This window comes from Pelobates fuscus, chromosome 3, assembly GCF_036172605.1.
Source record: "Pelobates fuscus isolate aPelFus1 chromosome 3, aPelFus1.pri, whole genome shotgun sequence".
NCBI lineage: Eukaryota > Metazoa > Chordata > Amphibia > Anura > Pelobatidae > Pelobates > Pelobates fuscus.
This window is the reverse complement of record NC_086319.1, coordinates 283,075,685-283,091,942: the sequence shown is the minus strand read 5'-3', so window position 1 is coordinate 283,091,942 and position 16,258 is coordinate 283,075,685. Positions and strand designations below refer to the sequence as shown.

The following is a 16,258-nucleotide window of genomic DNA, read 5'->3' as shown; positions in this document are numbered from 1 at the left end:
GTCATCTGTGAAGTTGTTTTGCAACATGCCAAGCTCATTTTTACTTTCAAAGGATTTTAAAAAATGTTCGTGTCGGTTTTCCTTTGACAGGGAGTACACGTACACCATTTGGTGGTATATCTTTAAGCTTTTGCAGATGCAGGTCCAGTCTGTAGAATTGGCTGCGCTGTGGTCAGCACACACTGAGTATGTGTCTTATATCCCAGCACACAGAGCTCCAGAACAAGTTGTCATGCTCAACTTTTATAACTCCAAGCTGTGCTGGATGGAAACCAGCTCTTGTTTTGCATCGCTGACTCTGTCTAATTACAAATCATTTTACAGAGAGGTTTAACTAATCAAGTAATTTCCTAAATCACACCCTCCATTTATTTCAGCCCATTTCTTTGATTTCCATGGAAAAAGAGAGGGACAACAATTAAAAGCCACAGTGAGAGTTTGTCCTGTAGTAAACCTAAACTCAAAACAGGAGGATTTGAAATTATGCTTGACATGTCCACGCATCCATTTAACCATTTCCAGCCATGTACAGTGTGAAATGTATTGAAAAACTATATTTGCAGTAGTTGTGGTGCAATGAGTTCAGGGTGCAGTTCCCTGGTTTTCTATCAAACTGTTTTGGAGCAGACAAAATTTATCATTTTTATTTTCCCGCTATCTGACTGACTGCAGAAAGTATGGGCTATGGATGCTGGAGGAGTCCTGTTTTTTGTTAAACTGTTTCAAAATTCCATGACAGTAAATCAGAACTATCATTTAAATTGCTTAGTTCTGACACTGTAGTCTTTTGAATTGTGTTTTTTGTTACATTAAATTACATTATATCTATTTTCACAAGGCCCTTACAACTGATAAAATAAATACAGTTAAGTTCATTGAGCACTAGAACTATTTAATTTGTCTCCCATGTTGGAATTAGTGTAGGACTCATTGACACACTGTGACGTAGTGATGGGCTTAACACAATATGGCCATACGTTTTTTTTCTGAGATAGGTGATTTTAAATAGCCTTGTAAAACTGTATTTTTGTGTGCGTTGTTCTTTAATCAGTATTTAGTAAACCAGGTGATAGCACAAAAAAAAGTCCTTTGCCATAAATACTAACAAGCTGTAGTGGTTATGGTGCTTAAACAACACTTTAATGACAATCCTTGCCCCCCCCCCCCCCACAGCCCTTTCGAGCCAAGTCATTAAAGAGTGAACAAATATTTCCATAAATACAATAAATACATAACTAAAGATATGCCTAAAATGAGTAACATAATAAACATGCCAGGTGACACTACGCACAGTTCAAAGAAAATTTGGAAATAATTCAAAACTAAAGCACTGAGTAAAAGACATTAAAATTGACATTTGTCACTAACTCTGGGATATTGGATTCTACAGCTGGTGGACTGCCCAATCCACATAATGTGCAAGGAGACAACTATTTTACTGATAAAGAGGAGAACTCATTTAAAAGACTTTAAGAAAATGTAGTTGATGACGTGATACAGTGAAGAAATAAAATGCATGAATGTGGCTTTTTTTATTTCCTGCCATTAAGGGATGTACCACATTAACAGCTATAGCGCCAGAAGGGTCCAGAAAGTTTGATGAGAAAAATTCTGACCTGCAAAATCTTACAAATATTTACTGGCAGATGCTTGCTAAATGTAGTTTTTCGGTCACGGCTAAGTTGCAGCAGCTGATGCTCTGAATACAGTTTTTCTTGGCCAGATGTTTTAAATAAATGAATATAGCAAAATTCACACTCTCTCAGTAAGACGCTACGGGGACATTATGGGGTTTATTTACTAAATATTGAGTTTAGACGACATCAAAACAGAGTTTAGAAAAAAAACAGAGCCAGATACACAGGCCTGTTGAACTGCAGATGTCCTGCAATCAAGCTGTTTTGTCCTAAAAAAATAGATAATTGCTGAAGAAGTCATAACAACTCACTATTTACTGTGTAATGAATTTGTGCCTCATCAGAGACTGTTTATAAACAGCAATTATACCTGTTTATCAACCGCGGTAAGTATATAAGTACCACTGGTACTGGGATTCTGTTTAATATATCTACCAACACTTATGAATAGTGTTCCTTTACTTCGTCTACGTTAGCCATGTTACGTTCTTGAATCCCACGGGTAAATAATTACAGAATGTAACATAAAATGGCAGTACTCACACAGTGTGTGCTGGTGATGATCACATAGCTGGAAATAAAACTTAGACCATCATTCATACTGACTTGTAGAGCAGCTTCCCTGGAGACAAAGCAATGAGAAAATGAGGTCACTACAAGCGACATGTATTGATTATTTACCGATCTATACAAATTGTCTAGAATGATAATGTTACAGTGTTTAGTAGTTGTATTTCTTTTTTTTTTTACCATAATTACATCTCAAAGTGTTTTAAAATGTTTAGTGCTCATGTTTTGCACATGTTATGTATTTACAAGGTTAAAAAAGAAATGAATAAATCAAATCGGTTCTTGTTCATAATCTTAATTTATGTTTCTAAAGAAATGTGCTATATTTTCCTTTCTCATGTTTTAAATGTTTCTTTTTTTTAAGATCTCGTTTATGAGACTGACCTTTATTATTTCATGCTATTTTTTTTTCTAATAAAACCAACCAATCTTTGTAGGCCATTTGTCATATGTCAAAATTCTTCTTGGACCAAGGCTTTCTCCTTCCAATATTCAAAGACTGCGGAAAACGCAAGTTTTTGAGTGTGAATCTCTTTCTGTTGAGCAAGTGAGTCAATGTGTGAAATGTGCCCAGTAAATTAGCCTCCTCCTCTCTTATGTAGATCTTTCCAAGATATATGATATTTTGATATATGATATTTTTCAATCTAAGCATTTTGGATTTGTACAAAAATATGTTTGTCTTAGAAGTTCCTATAATACTTTTTGGATTATGGGTCAGACATATTTGTACATCAGACCCATACACTGAGAAGTAAGCGCAAAGATAAAAATAATATAATTTGTAATCTATATATTAATTAGCAGTTTTACAAGCACAGATGGTTAATTATGTCCACAGAACCAGATGGAATAGCATCCAGGAGCAAAAACACATCCAATAAACAATTGCTTAAACAAAACACAAAAGTAGAGTTTACATGCATTTAAGTCACTGTAATCAAATAATAGTAACCAAATAGTCACTAAAATGTTTTTTCGGTCTTGGAACAAAACTATTTAGTAATTAGTGGTCAACCTTCCCAGAATTAATCAACATCAAACCAAGCTTACAGGCCAACCTCTTCCAAGACTGGTGCAGGGCACAGCAGGTATGTGTCTTCCACAACCAGAGGCTTCTTATCTGAGATAAAAAGAGAGAGTTTGTGAGTCAGAAAGTTGCCCTTTAATAGAATTAGTATCCACAATATACTTGCATGGTAAATTATACTGCTAGCAACTCAAAATACTTGCAATATACAGCAAAGGGTGAAACAGGATTAATGTTCAAGAGAATCAACAATTAACATTCGTTATGAATCTAGTCTCAGCCTGTTATAATCTTAAAGCCACAAAGTGATCATGGAAAACCTGAGACCAGCAATTTCTCTTTGGAAAGCTGTTTAAAACGGTTAGATGCTTTTTTTGTTGTATACAAAAAAGAATAAATATGTGGAGTAGACCTTTGAGATGAGGGTGTAGCTCTAGAATGCATTGCATGGAATTGGCAAAAGAAAATTGACACAATCATGAAGAAATCCCATGCAGGATGCACTTTTAAAAAGCACTGTGGAGTCAGAGTCTTGGAATCGGTAGCAATTATTGGGTTACAGGAGGCAGATTCTGACTATAATTACCAAGATACATTTAGACAAAATAAAATATAGCGTATACTGCGCCTTAAAATTTATACATACATAAACCTTCGAGGAAATGTAGTAAACCTCAGGAAAAAAAAGAAGAGAAAGACAAATAATAGTGCAATACAGTATGGTACAATTAAAGTGAAATGAGTATAAACTAAAGAAAAAACACTCACATACGCTAGAGCTTATTAGAGCTCTGCTGTATAACGTGTGGACAGTATAATCCCCGTCTAAGGATATATGGTGGTTGAAGTGTCGCTAATCCTCCAGATGTCAGTAGTATATATAGGAGGTAAAAAAACAAGAAAGGAACTCCAATGGTGCAGTAAGTACTGGTATATAAAATAAATAAAAAGAAGAAATGTACTTACATTCTTTAGAGCAAGACTTGCTCAAGTTGGAACAGCATGGGTGGTATAATCCCCACCTGAGGATGTGGATGGTGTCAGGAATCAAGCCATAAAAGAGGAAATCAATAAATAGTACTATAAAAAAGTAACTATTTATTGAAAAGGAAATAATAACAATACAATGTAGTACAAGATATAAAATCTATGTAAAAGATCCACTTGGCGCGTTTCGCCCGTCCAAAAACAAAAAAAGCCCTTTGGACGGGCGAAACCACATGCAGTTGTGGTGCACAATATAGTGGTAAGACTATCCAGCAGTTTCGACGTAGGATACTACAACACGTTGGATCAATCACCGATGTCATAACATCTACACCAGTAGCTAGGCACATTGTGAACTTCCATGATGATAAAGTGGACAATCTTCCCTTTCAAGCAATAGAAAAACTCACCCCTAATACAAGGAAAATAAATTTTAATAGACTTGATGCGTTTCGCCCTTCCAAAAAAAAAAGCCCTTTGTACGGGTGAAACGCGTCAAGTGGGACTTTTACATAGATTTTATATCTTGTACTACATTTTATTGTTATTATTCCTTTTCAGTAAATAGTTACTTTTTTATAGTACTATTTATTGATTTCCTCTTTTTTGGCTTGATTCCTGACACCATCCACATCCTCAGGTGGGGATTATACCACCCATGCTGTTCCAACTTGAGCAAGTCTTGCTCTAAAGAATGTAAGTACATTTCTTCTTTTTATTTATTTTATATACCAGTACTTACTGCACCATTGGAGTTCCTTTCTTGTTTTTTTACCTCCTATATATACTACTGACATCTGGAGGATTAGCGACACTTCAACCACCATATATCCTTAGACGGGGATTGTACTGTCCACGCATTATACAGCAGAGCTCTAATAAGCTCTAGCGTATGTGAGTGGTTTTTCTATAGTTTATACTCATTTCACTTTAATTGTACCATACTGTATTGCACTATTATTTGTCTTTCTCTTCTTTTTTTTCCCTGAGGTTTACTACATTTCCTCGAAGGTTTATGTATGTATAAATTTTAAGGCGCAGTATACGCTATATTTTATTTTGTCTATTTCACCACACAAGGTTTTGGGAATCCTTGCATTGTATACCGCAGCCTGTTCTACAATATAGTGAGCGCCTATACTTTCTGTTTTTTATATCAAGATACATTTAGGTCTATATTTTTCAGGTAAGTGGATCCCCAAAATAATGTGCATATATGATGGCATATACGTAAATTGTAATATAATTATACAGTATATCTTTTCAGAGTCAAATGTACCATGAATTGAGGAGCCACAGCCCCACTTTTAAGAATGGAACAGGCACTTAACCAGACTTGATGGAACTACAAGCTCAAAAATCAGAATAGGCAGTGGAGTGGAAAAGTAAAAATTTAAGTCCTATTCAAATTAAAACAAATTGTTGGTGAGCATTGTCCTCATATTATTGATGATGAAATCTGATTGTATTCAACTTGTTTTTCTAACAAGCTGGGGTTTCTACAGAACATTTACCACAAGTTAGAAAGAAATATTCTTTTAGTGATAAATTTGCCAGCAATATCTTTTATGAACAAAACCTCTCTCTTGCTCTTCTTCCCCCATTTGTGATAGTTCACCTTTTAATACATCTCATAAGCCTCATTTTTTAGAAGATCCTCCGTATTCCTGTTCACTTCAAAAAAGAAAAGGGAATGTCACTTCCTGTCCCCCTAAAGGGATAACAGCATGCAAAGAAAACCAAATAATTCTTACCATGTTCTCTAAGCTCTTTATGCAACAGAAGTCTGCTTAACCTCTTCTCTGCCAAGTTTTGTCTAAAAAATGACCTCTAGAATTATTTTTCTGAAAAGCACTGTGCAAATGTTTGATATGTCAGTACGGGCAGGCTCATTCAATGCTTTAAACAGTTTGTTATAGAACTTAACATCAATTATATCAATTTGAAATTGACTCATGTAATTGATAATAAGGAACTAATCTTTTTGGATCTTAAAATCCATTTGATAGAGGATGGAATAATCCAAACATGGTTGTACAGAAAATCAACATCAACAATAGCCTACTCCATTGGGACAGCCACCACCCTTACAATTTGAAGTCTTCTATTCCTTTCAGCCAATACCTCCAAGCTAGGAGGAATTTTCAGAGGATTCAGCTTTCTATCAGGAATGCCAGCTCTTGAGATTACACTTTAAAACATTGGGCTACCCCAACTGAGTATTAAAAAGAGCATATCAATGTGCCATCCAGATCGCCAGGGCTTCCAGTCTAAGATTTACCAAGAGAGACAATAATTCATCTACATTCAGATGTATTCAAACTTTTGACAGTGGTTTGTCCACCATGCTTAATATCTTGACAATAAATTTGCCCATTCTGTTACATAACCTTATACTACAAAACTCTATTTGACCGACTGGCTCTTACTGCCTGTAGATCCCCTAATCTATTAAGCTAACGTGTACATAGTCATTTGGCAAGTGTTCCCTCAAAGTCTAACTGGCTCACTAAGACCAGAGGTACTTTTAGATGTGGGCATTGCAAGCTATGCCAGTACATAACTCCATCAACATTGGTTACATCAACGCAATCTAAAATTACGGTACACACTAAAGCCCTAATAAATTGTAGCACCATCCAAATTATATACCTCATTACATGCAGTTGTGGTGCACAATATATTGGTAAGACTATCCAGCAGTTTCGACGTAGGATACTACAACACGTTGGATCAATCACCGATGTCATAACTTCTACACCAGTAGCTAGGCACATCGTGAACTTCCATGATGGTAAAGTGGACAATCTTCACTTTCAAGCAATAGAAAAACTCACCCCTAATCCAATGAAAGTAAATTTTAATAGACATTTACTACAAAAAGAATCCAAATGGATTTATGCATTTAGGACACTAACCCACTTTGGATTAAACAAAGAATTCAATTACGCTCCCTTTATTCACAATTGACTAGGTATGGCGAATATATTAATTTATAATTGTAATATATCAACAACACTGTTTTATTTTTAGTTTGACTTGTAGTACTATTTTTTCACATTATCTCTACTAAACAAATCTTGAAAGTATTTTATTATTATTCTGCTCTAGGTATACCTCAATTAAGACACTTACAATTACATTGTGTATATAAGTTTAAAATCATTAACTGCCAATTCAGCTAGTATCATAACCCCAGATGTCTACCTCACTATGACATATTATATTGCATAACACAAATCGGTTTAATTCAGCTTGCACCACAGAGGGCTTTTATATGTTGGTATCATCCCTTCCATTTTCATTAGTCTATCAGATTTTCATCGCAGTGAGAACTTGCCTACCTTTATGACAGCATTTCTGATCTTTTAGAATCTTTAGATTGTACATAAAGTACACTTGCATGAATATTTAAGTATGCCCCACAGCCTAAGACGGTATATATTATGGAACTTAATTTTAAGGGTACAGAGCTACATGCTGGGGCATTCCTGTTGACAATATATGCTTATATGATACTTTAATCCATTGATGTCCGTGAAAATCTTTTACAATTCATGCCCTGATATTTGTTATACTTTTATTCATTAGATCATATATGGCATACGTGTCAAGAACCACAATCGTATACCCTTGTAGATTGGGAATGTTTACAATCGTCTTCTTCAATGAATTTACCAATTAAACATGATGTCACCCTCAGCAAGCTTATCAGAGTGCAGGACGCGTTATTTAAACCTCTAAACCTGGGGCTTCAGTTCCCCATTGAAGAGCTGCTTACCAGCAAAACATGCGTCGGGGCTCCGCCAGACACCCGATCCTACTTTGCGATTCAAACCTCTCCTTTGAATCATGACTGGATTTCTGGTTTATTTACTTACCTATTCAGCTGACTAGATATAGTTTTTACAGAGGTTAGTAGGAAGAGGTGTAGATAGATTAATGCAGGAAGTATAGGCAGCTGAACTGCAGTGCTGCTCTCTGTATCTAATAGAATGTTAGAGAATTAGGTGCTCTTGAAGGCACAGATTTAGTGCTAACCTAGGGATATTTTTCTTATTCTATTCAGACATTGTTTAGAGAGTTATTCTTTACATACTTTAAAGGTTTTCTTATTAGGTGCCCATGAAGACACAGATTACGTTTGAACCTCACATACCTTAGTCCAGCTTTACCTATGCACCCAAAAAGGATCCGCTCTCTGTAACTATGTTGGTGTCCTGAGTGTATCTATTCTCATGTTAAGAATCATACTTATCTAGATTCTCTTTGGGTATTACCACCATACAGAGTTTGCATCATAAGTAAGCAGTATCTTATGACCGTATAGGTAATACTGCCCATTTTAAAAAAAAAAATCCATTATTTGGTCTTTACGTGATATACATGTATTTGATTGTTGCAACTGGGTTTCACTACCTATAAGTTAGTTGCACGTCTTCCATAAGGGACATTAGGATACTTTGTTAACCTCTTTTTGCTACTTTATATCATGCATTCAGCTTAATAGACATCAATATATATATATATATATATATATATAGGAAACATGGGGGGATATATATATACACACATTTTGACAGTGGTTTATTCTGGTTGTTAGGTACTTACCACCACTTCTATTGCTTCACCATTTTAATATTGAATTCTGCTTTATGTTTTATTTTATTCTCCCTTCCCATCCCTTCCTGTTTTAGGTTTGCTTAGTATTTTTTATCTGCATATATAATAAACATTATGTTTTAACTTAAGGATAAGGACATGTATACTTCTAATTCCAGTATAAACTCCAGAGTGGGAGTGAATGTTAAAGGGAAAGTAACAGATGTGGGAAACTAATCCAAAGTATTCTCTAGGTGACTAACTAAATAGTTTTTTTTAAATATTTTGAAAAACACAGTCACTTCTTCCATATTTTGTTTCTGATTGTTTAGTCTGGCGAACCTGAGTAGAAGTTCCACTTGATTGCAAGTAGAAGAAAATAGCAATAGCAACACATCTCTGAAAAATAACTGTGTGATCTTACAAATGGAGGCCCAAACCTGTATTCTAGAATTCATTTTTAAATTCTATTTGGCAGTATTTTCAGATCAGTTTCTGCCAACTTGTTTAATGGGAATTGGGCTATTGATGGACATTGTGAGAGGCACACTACAAACATAATTCCAAAAGTAAAAATTCTAATTTAGAAATTGGGGTATGATATTTTGGAGGACTTTGCCTTGCATGCCACACATTGTGTTTCATCTAGAAAGCAGTACACCTTAATAAACAAGATGAATGTATCTAGACAATGAACTTCACTGGTGTTGTCAAGTGGAGATCTGAGGTTTTTCTTTTGTTTATACCCTGCTGCTAGTGTGTAAATTGACAATTCATAGTTCATTCATCTACGATTAGTCAATCTGTCCTGTGGATCCAACCCAACATCTGCTTTACCTTGCTGGTGAAGAAAATGTACAGGTCTTATCTTCTCCATATTCACATATATTGTATTATGTTCTCACAAATGTGTATATTTCCTACTTAATGAAAGCAACCATGAAAATAAACTTAGTCGAAAGGACTAATTGCCATCACATGAGGGTCTATGTAACACAAGGAGATGATAAAGGATTTGACAAAGGCCAAGAATGCACGGCTTAGCTCATTGGCTGTGAGCTAGTGGAAATTCCTGCATTCAAAAATGGTTTGACTGTTTACAATAGGGTACACACTGGGGCACTCCTGGCACCATAGTTGTAGGGGTTATGGTGTGCTGCTTACTCGTAACGGAGGTCTCATTAATTCTGAAACTGCAGAGGACTCTATCCACATTTCGGGCAAATCGGAATCCATTGCCCTTCACCACAACTTGGAAAGAGACTAGAAGAAATGAAATATTAAAAACACATTAAGGTGGATACACAATTACTTTTATCATTCAGATGTCACAGAACCTTTTTTTATTTTTTATTTTTTACCCCCTACTTAAGCAGCAATGGTCATTACATCCTTTAAACACCTTTGAGAAAGCCTATTTTTAAATAATACACGTTACGTTGAGCAAACCGCACTTTGTCTTGCACGCCATAAAAACAGTGTACACTAGTGTGGCTTTAATTTAGTTTCTTTCTATATATATAACTACCAAAATAATTCTAGTGTGATGAGAGCACTCTAAAATATAACTTTTATTGATAAACATTAAAATGTCCCATAAAGGTGTTTTAAAGCTATAGTCTAAATAAAAAAATAAATAAAAAATAAATATATATATATATATATATATACATACATATCTTTTTATTTTACATATATATATATATATATATATATATATATATATATATATATATATATATATATATATATATACATATATATATGATTTAATATTTAGACTATAGCTTTATACTCCTTTATGGGACGTTTTAACGTTTATCAATAAAGTTATATTTTAGAGTGCTCTCATCACACTAGTTTTATTTTGGTTGTACAATTATAGGGCTCAAACCCCTTGATGAAGTGGTGAAGCTATTTTTCTCACATGTTGTTAATTGTGGTGGACGAGATAGATCTCTTTTTCCTATATACATAACTACAGAGAGATACTGACTACACCTATAGCCTTGAGTGGGGATCATACCACTTCACACGCTATTTTTGGAGCCAGTCTTAGGGCTCCACTTCATGGGAGTGCACATTTTATATTTCAACCTACACCTGCTACAAAGCACAAATACTACACTATACTACGATTTTTATCTGTTTTATTTTTATGAGGATACCTTCACCTTCTTCAACTACGACTACGTGAAGAATCTGCACTGCACCATATCCTTAGACTGGGATCATTCCGCCCAGTGCAAAAGTTGGAGCTGCATTGAAGCTCCATAAAAGTGTGAGTGAGCATTTTTATTTTATTTATACAAACAACAGTTTTAGTATGCTACACTATCAGTTTTTACTGTTCTTTTTCCTTGTTGCTGCATATATCCAAATAAGAATTAGTTAGACACAGCACCTAATACCTGTTTTATCCAGCTTTTAATTGGAAGAGAGATACTCCATACTTGGTGATTGAGCTGCCATTGACTGTAATCATTTTATAAGAACTAAATTATATTCTTTTGTTTTTTTATATTTCCATATATGTTTACTACCACATTTCATATGTTCAATACATTACATTGTGGTTACAGGAAGGGGGACACAGATTTGTTATCCATTTCTAGTATTCTAAAGGAAGGAATGTAGCAATATGGAATTGTGTAAATTTTTTTTATTTTTTTTTACGCCTAGATGTAATCTTCGTAGATGTTTCATGAAGACAGTATAGCTAAATAGTAGAGAAGAGAGCCTGGTTTCATCAATTACATATGTGGTGCAGCAAGGTATGTAGAGATTTACTTACCTCCTGCACATATACTGGAGGGTTCTGCTGCTAAAATTTCAATACAGGACATCTTCAGGATCTAGAGGTGACATGGAATTAATCATATTTTGGTATTAACAAAATCAGATGAGGATGGTTTATAATCTTACAATTATATTACATTATAAAACATATTAAACATATAAAAAAAAAAAGGAAAACAAATTTCTAATATGCTTCAAATGCAGCCTAACTCATGTTATTCGAATCTTATTGAATAGCTACAAGGGCTTTTGAAAGGGCTATTACTGATATGGAATTACATCCAATGTTGCACTCCCTGCACCTTTATTAATGGTGTAGATTGGGGATAGGCAACCTTTGGCACTCCAGATGTTGTGGACTACAATACCCCTGATGCTTTCTCAGCATTGTTTCTACAAGAACATTCTGGTAGATGTAGTCCACAACATCTGGAGTGCCAAAGGTTGCCTATCCCTGGTGTAGAAAGTAAAGTGGCAAATATGTTTGGGCCTTTAATAACGCACGCAATGTTGCTATTATGTGCTTGTCAGACTCATGACTGATATTGATATCTGGAATGCTATAAAACTCAGGAGATCTCAGTCACCAGCTGTCTCAGATTATCTATAAAAAGATTAGAGAACCCCTACAATTCACACACAACATGTTTCTCATCCCCCACAAACATATGTGTAATCTGAAATGTGCAAAATAAAAGTACACAGTGTTAGTGTATAGTGCATACTATAAAATTAACGATGCTGAATCAAAATATAAGCAGGGAACACACACACTGCTTTACAAATTATGGTGATTGCCATTCCTCAGGAAAACCTCAAATAGAAAAAATTCTTATACAGTATAAGATGAGCTGGGACTTGTGTTGCACAGATCATTGATATACACGCTTAGTTCAACATGAAATGTCATCTACTAACAATAAAACATAGCCACGGGGCAGAATATTTCCACATAAGTCAGAAAAACCTGTTAGGGAGGCAATGCTGGGATCTGTTTGTTTTGCTGCAGCATGTTTATTATATTTTGTTTTACAACTAATTATGTTTAATATAAATATTTTTTTCTTTTGCATTTAGTGCTTTTGATTTGCAAACTATTTGTGTTCTGTTTACATTGCAGTCTGCTCTGTAACTTGCCATGTTTTTGTACCCTGTGTAATGCTTTTAAATCGGTCTTTAACAGTACTCCTGCCATAGAATTCTGATGTAAGCAGAAACCTTTTCTTCTAATTTTAGATTTCAGCTTCATCTGCTGTTTCTATGACAGGTGTTTCTGTCTTCAGGACATCACTATTTTTGAACTACAAATCCTCCAACCATGTTGACCATAATTAATGCTTTGGATCTTCTTGGTCCAATGGAATAGTCTCATTCATATAGACAGCTGGAAACACAAGATTCAACTTCTCTCAAAGCAAACAGTTACCACATCTGTCTAGTGACGTTTCAATGCTTCATGAGATCATGTAGCCGAAAGGCTTTCATTCTTCTATTAATACAGTTCAGAGTCCAAGACCATAAGGAACATTAGGAGAGCCATGTATCTTATGAAGAGATACCACGGGGACCACTTACACTGTATCCTTTCTATTTTCCTCAGTGTGTTCTAGGTTCTATGCAATTCATACAACATGGAGACTTTATTAATCATTAAAATTATTGTTTTCTCTTTTGAAGGATTAGATTAGCAGAAACAATGTCCACTAGTCTTCAGCAGCTGCCTTGTGCACCACAGGAACAATTTCTCTTCGTCTGAACCATTTCATTGTTGGCAGCCTAGTCAGTTTTAGTGTGCTCTCCAGGAACATGAGTCAGCTATTTCGCTATTTCTCCAACGATGCTTGTATCCATCTGATTGGGATGAGGACACACAAATTCCGGATAACTGTATAGCTTTCCCTTAAATTGCTCCAAATGTTGCTGAGAATGCAGTTACAATGGGAGCAATTTTTGGAGAAGTGATAAACTCTCGTATTCATATAGACACGCAAGAGGTTTCATGATAAACGTTCATCAAGTTTGTCTACCTCAGTAGGACAGTATAAATGTCCAAAAAACTTAGAAAATTTCGACTTGGCTCACATGTGTAAAATACTTAGATAACACCCGTCTCACCAGAATGGATTTATGGCAATTATTTTCTTATTTCCTTATTTCTATTATGTATATATTTTGCAGTACACCGATTGATGCGTTTTCACTCCCTTTTGGTTTGTCTGATTTATTCTTCCAAATCTTTTTTTGTTAATGAAAGTCAGACAAATCGAACTGACATGTGGCCAAAATTCTGCTGTCTCCAAAGATTTTTTATTTTTGGACAGAATGGTTGGGCTGAAATTGGTTTTCTGACGTTCACAATCTAGCATGTATGTATGTGTGTGTTTGGGCATTGTAAACAATTTGTGCAAGTGGCTAGTTTTATGTATGCAAGAGTTAATGTAGCTTTTTAGGTGTGTGAAGGACTGATCTTGATGTGCGAGCATGAAAGAGTGTGTGGTGGGGAGCGCATCAGTATGACTGGGCCTAGAGCTACCTAAACGTATTCAGTTCTAGTTGTTTCCACCAGAGGTGAAAAAAACACAAGTCAATCTCTTGGGAATTTATATCTCATAACATTTTTAACACTTAAATACATAAATAAATATACAAATATACAAATAAATAAATAATAATAATAACACCTATCATGCTTAGTGAGATTTTGGTTGTGGTTGGTGGGAGTTAAAATACACATCTTATGTAATGTGATAATGAGTCAACAGCTTTGTAAACTAATGTATAAAATAACTCCCATCCAACTCATCTAGGTAAGAATGTTAGTCTATATTAACTTTATACAGTCATCATTTAAATAGACATGTAAATATTAAAGATACACTCAACTCCTAAAGGACTTCAGTTTCTATTGCTCGCTAAAGGTTGCGGTGAGGCTTCTCGTAGAGAAGCAGTCTATGAGATACACTGCCAGTACAGTGTGGAGATTATGAGAAGCATTGGATGAGCTGGGAAATGACCATTAATGATGATTTACGAGAGCAGGAGCAGAGATGCAAAGAGAAGACCCTCTTGCCGCTGGATTAGAGGTATGTAACTGCTCTCTTTTTACAATTATGTAGGGGCCCTGAATCTAAATCCACTATAGAACACTTCAGCAATATAAAAAATGTATTTATTTATATTGATATAGTGTTCCTAAAAATGACACTTGATCTCATACAGCTATAAAGTGTGAATTTGTTTCATAGGAATCCCTAACTCAATAAAACCACCCAACTAAGTAAAAACTTTTCAACTGGAGATTTGTTCTCAATGATTCCCTGAGAAGCATCTAATTGAATAATCCCTGACATTAAAAAAAGGCTTCATTATCTGCAGAAGCCAATTCTGTAGTTCTGTGTTTTTGAATATAAAGTTTCCCTTTAAAAGCTAGCATATTAAATATTTTATTTATCAATTTCTATCACATATTATTTATTCAATAAGTTAACACCCTATTCAAATGAATATAATCCTGGCAGAGTTTAACTGTGGTTGTGATTTTTCCCGTTGTTACATCACACTTGACATAACGTGACTCAGTAAAATAGTTCAGAAGGTTGATTTAAAAAAAATGCAGACCTGTTCAAATATTACATTTCAATTTCTACCATTGGAAGGAAAAAAACATAGATTTAGGGCAGGTGAGCTTTAATTTAAGTATTTTAGGAAGACTCCTTAGAATGTAACCAGATCTCTTTTTTTGCCTGAGGAAACGTCATAGCATGTTTAAACATTCAGTCAGGAGCTAGAAACAATGATAAAAAGGAGGTGTACTCACTGAGCCAATAATATCTTGAAGGGCCTCGAAACCTCCGTTTACAGGGAATACATGGTCTTTACTGTCTGCTATTCGTGCAAGCTTGTGGGAAAAAGAAAGAGGTAATGACTAGACTAGTTTAACAAATGAATACAAAACTGATTATCTAAATTACAGCAAGTACATTAAATAAAGACCACAATCCTTTGCCAGAGACTAGCAACCTGTTATAATCTGTTTGCTGTGGACCATCATCCCACACTGCTCAACCGTTAAAACCGATATTGCGTGACTCTCAGAGGTGTTAAATACTAGGTCTTGGACTGGTCGCATGGCTGAAGAGCTCCAGGCCACTACAACTAAAAACGGCGTTTTTAACCCTTATTATCGGGTTAACCTACCCCCGTGGGGACCCCATAGCATACCGGCACCTAAATGGGGCGAAAAACAAAAAAACTTAAACCGGACAAACCCAGACTGGACTTACAGATCGACGAAATCTGGCGGAAGGCCCAGGGCGCAACTAGCTCCAGAATGGCGTCCATGCATGGAGGATGCTCGGATTTCTACGAGGAAACTTCCGATGAAGCGGAGGAGATGACCCCTCCGGCCCGGCCACATCAGACACCGGATCGGAGACAGCCCCAGCCAACCGCGGTAAAACCTACACCGGTAAGCATGGAGGCAATCAGAGACCTGATGGCGGAACACCATCAAAAAATCTCGGCCGATGTGGCATCGCTCAAGGAGGCCTTGCAGGGCCTAGACGGCAGGCTAAGGGTGGTGGACACAACCTTAGAATCTCACGGAGGCCTAATCAAGGATCTGCAGCAGGCT

General features: G+C 35.6%; 1 protein-coding gene across 1 annotated transcript in view; it reads right to left on the bottom strand.

Annotated features, from left to right (window-relative positions):
* The window catches only part of ANTXR1 (ANTXR cell adhesion molecule 1), a 198,110-nt gene that overhangs the window by 125,881 nt on the left and 55,971 nt on the right, over positions 1–16,258 (bottom strand). Inside the window, exons 8-12 of the mRNA XM_063448641.1 lie at positions 15,443–15,523; positions 11,621–11,681; positions 9,991–10,089; positions 3,261–3,330; positions 2,181–2,259 (exon numbers count right to left, since the gene is read on the bottom strand). Coding sequence (XP_063304711.1) covers positions 2,181–2,259; positions 3,261–3,330; positions 9,991–10,089; positions 11,621–11,681; positions 15,443–15,523 — 390 coding nt within the window. The remainder of the gene's footprint in view (positions 1–2,180; positions 2,260–3,260; positions 3,331–9,990; positions 10,090–11,620; positions 11,682–15,442; positions 15,524–16,258) is intronic.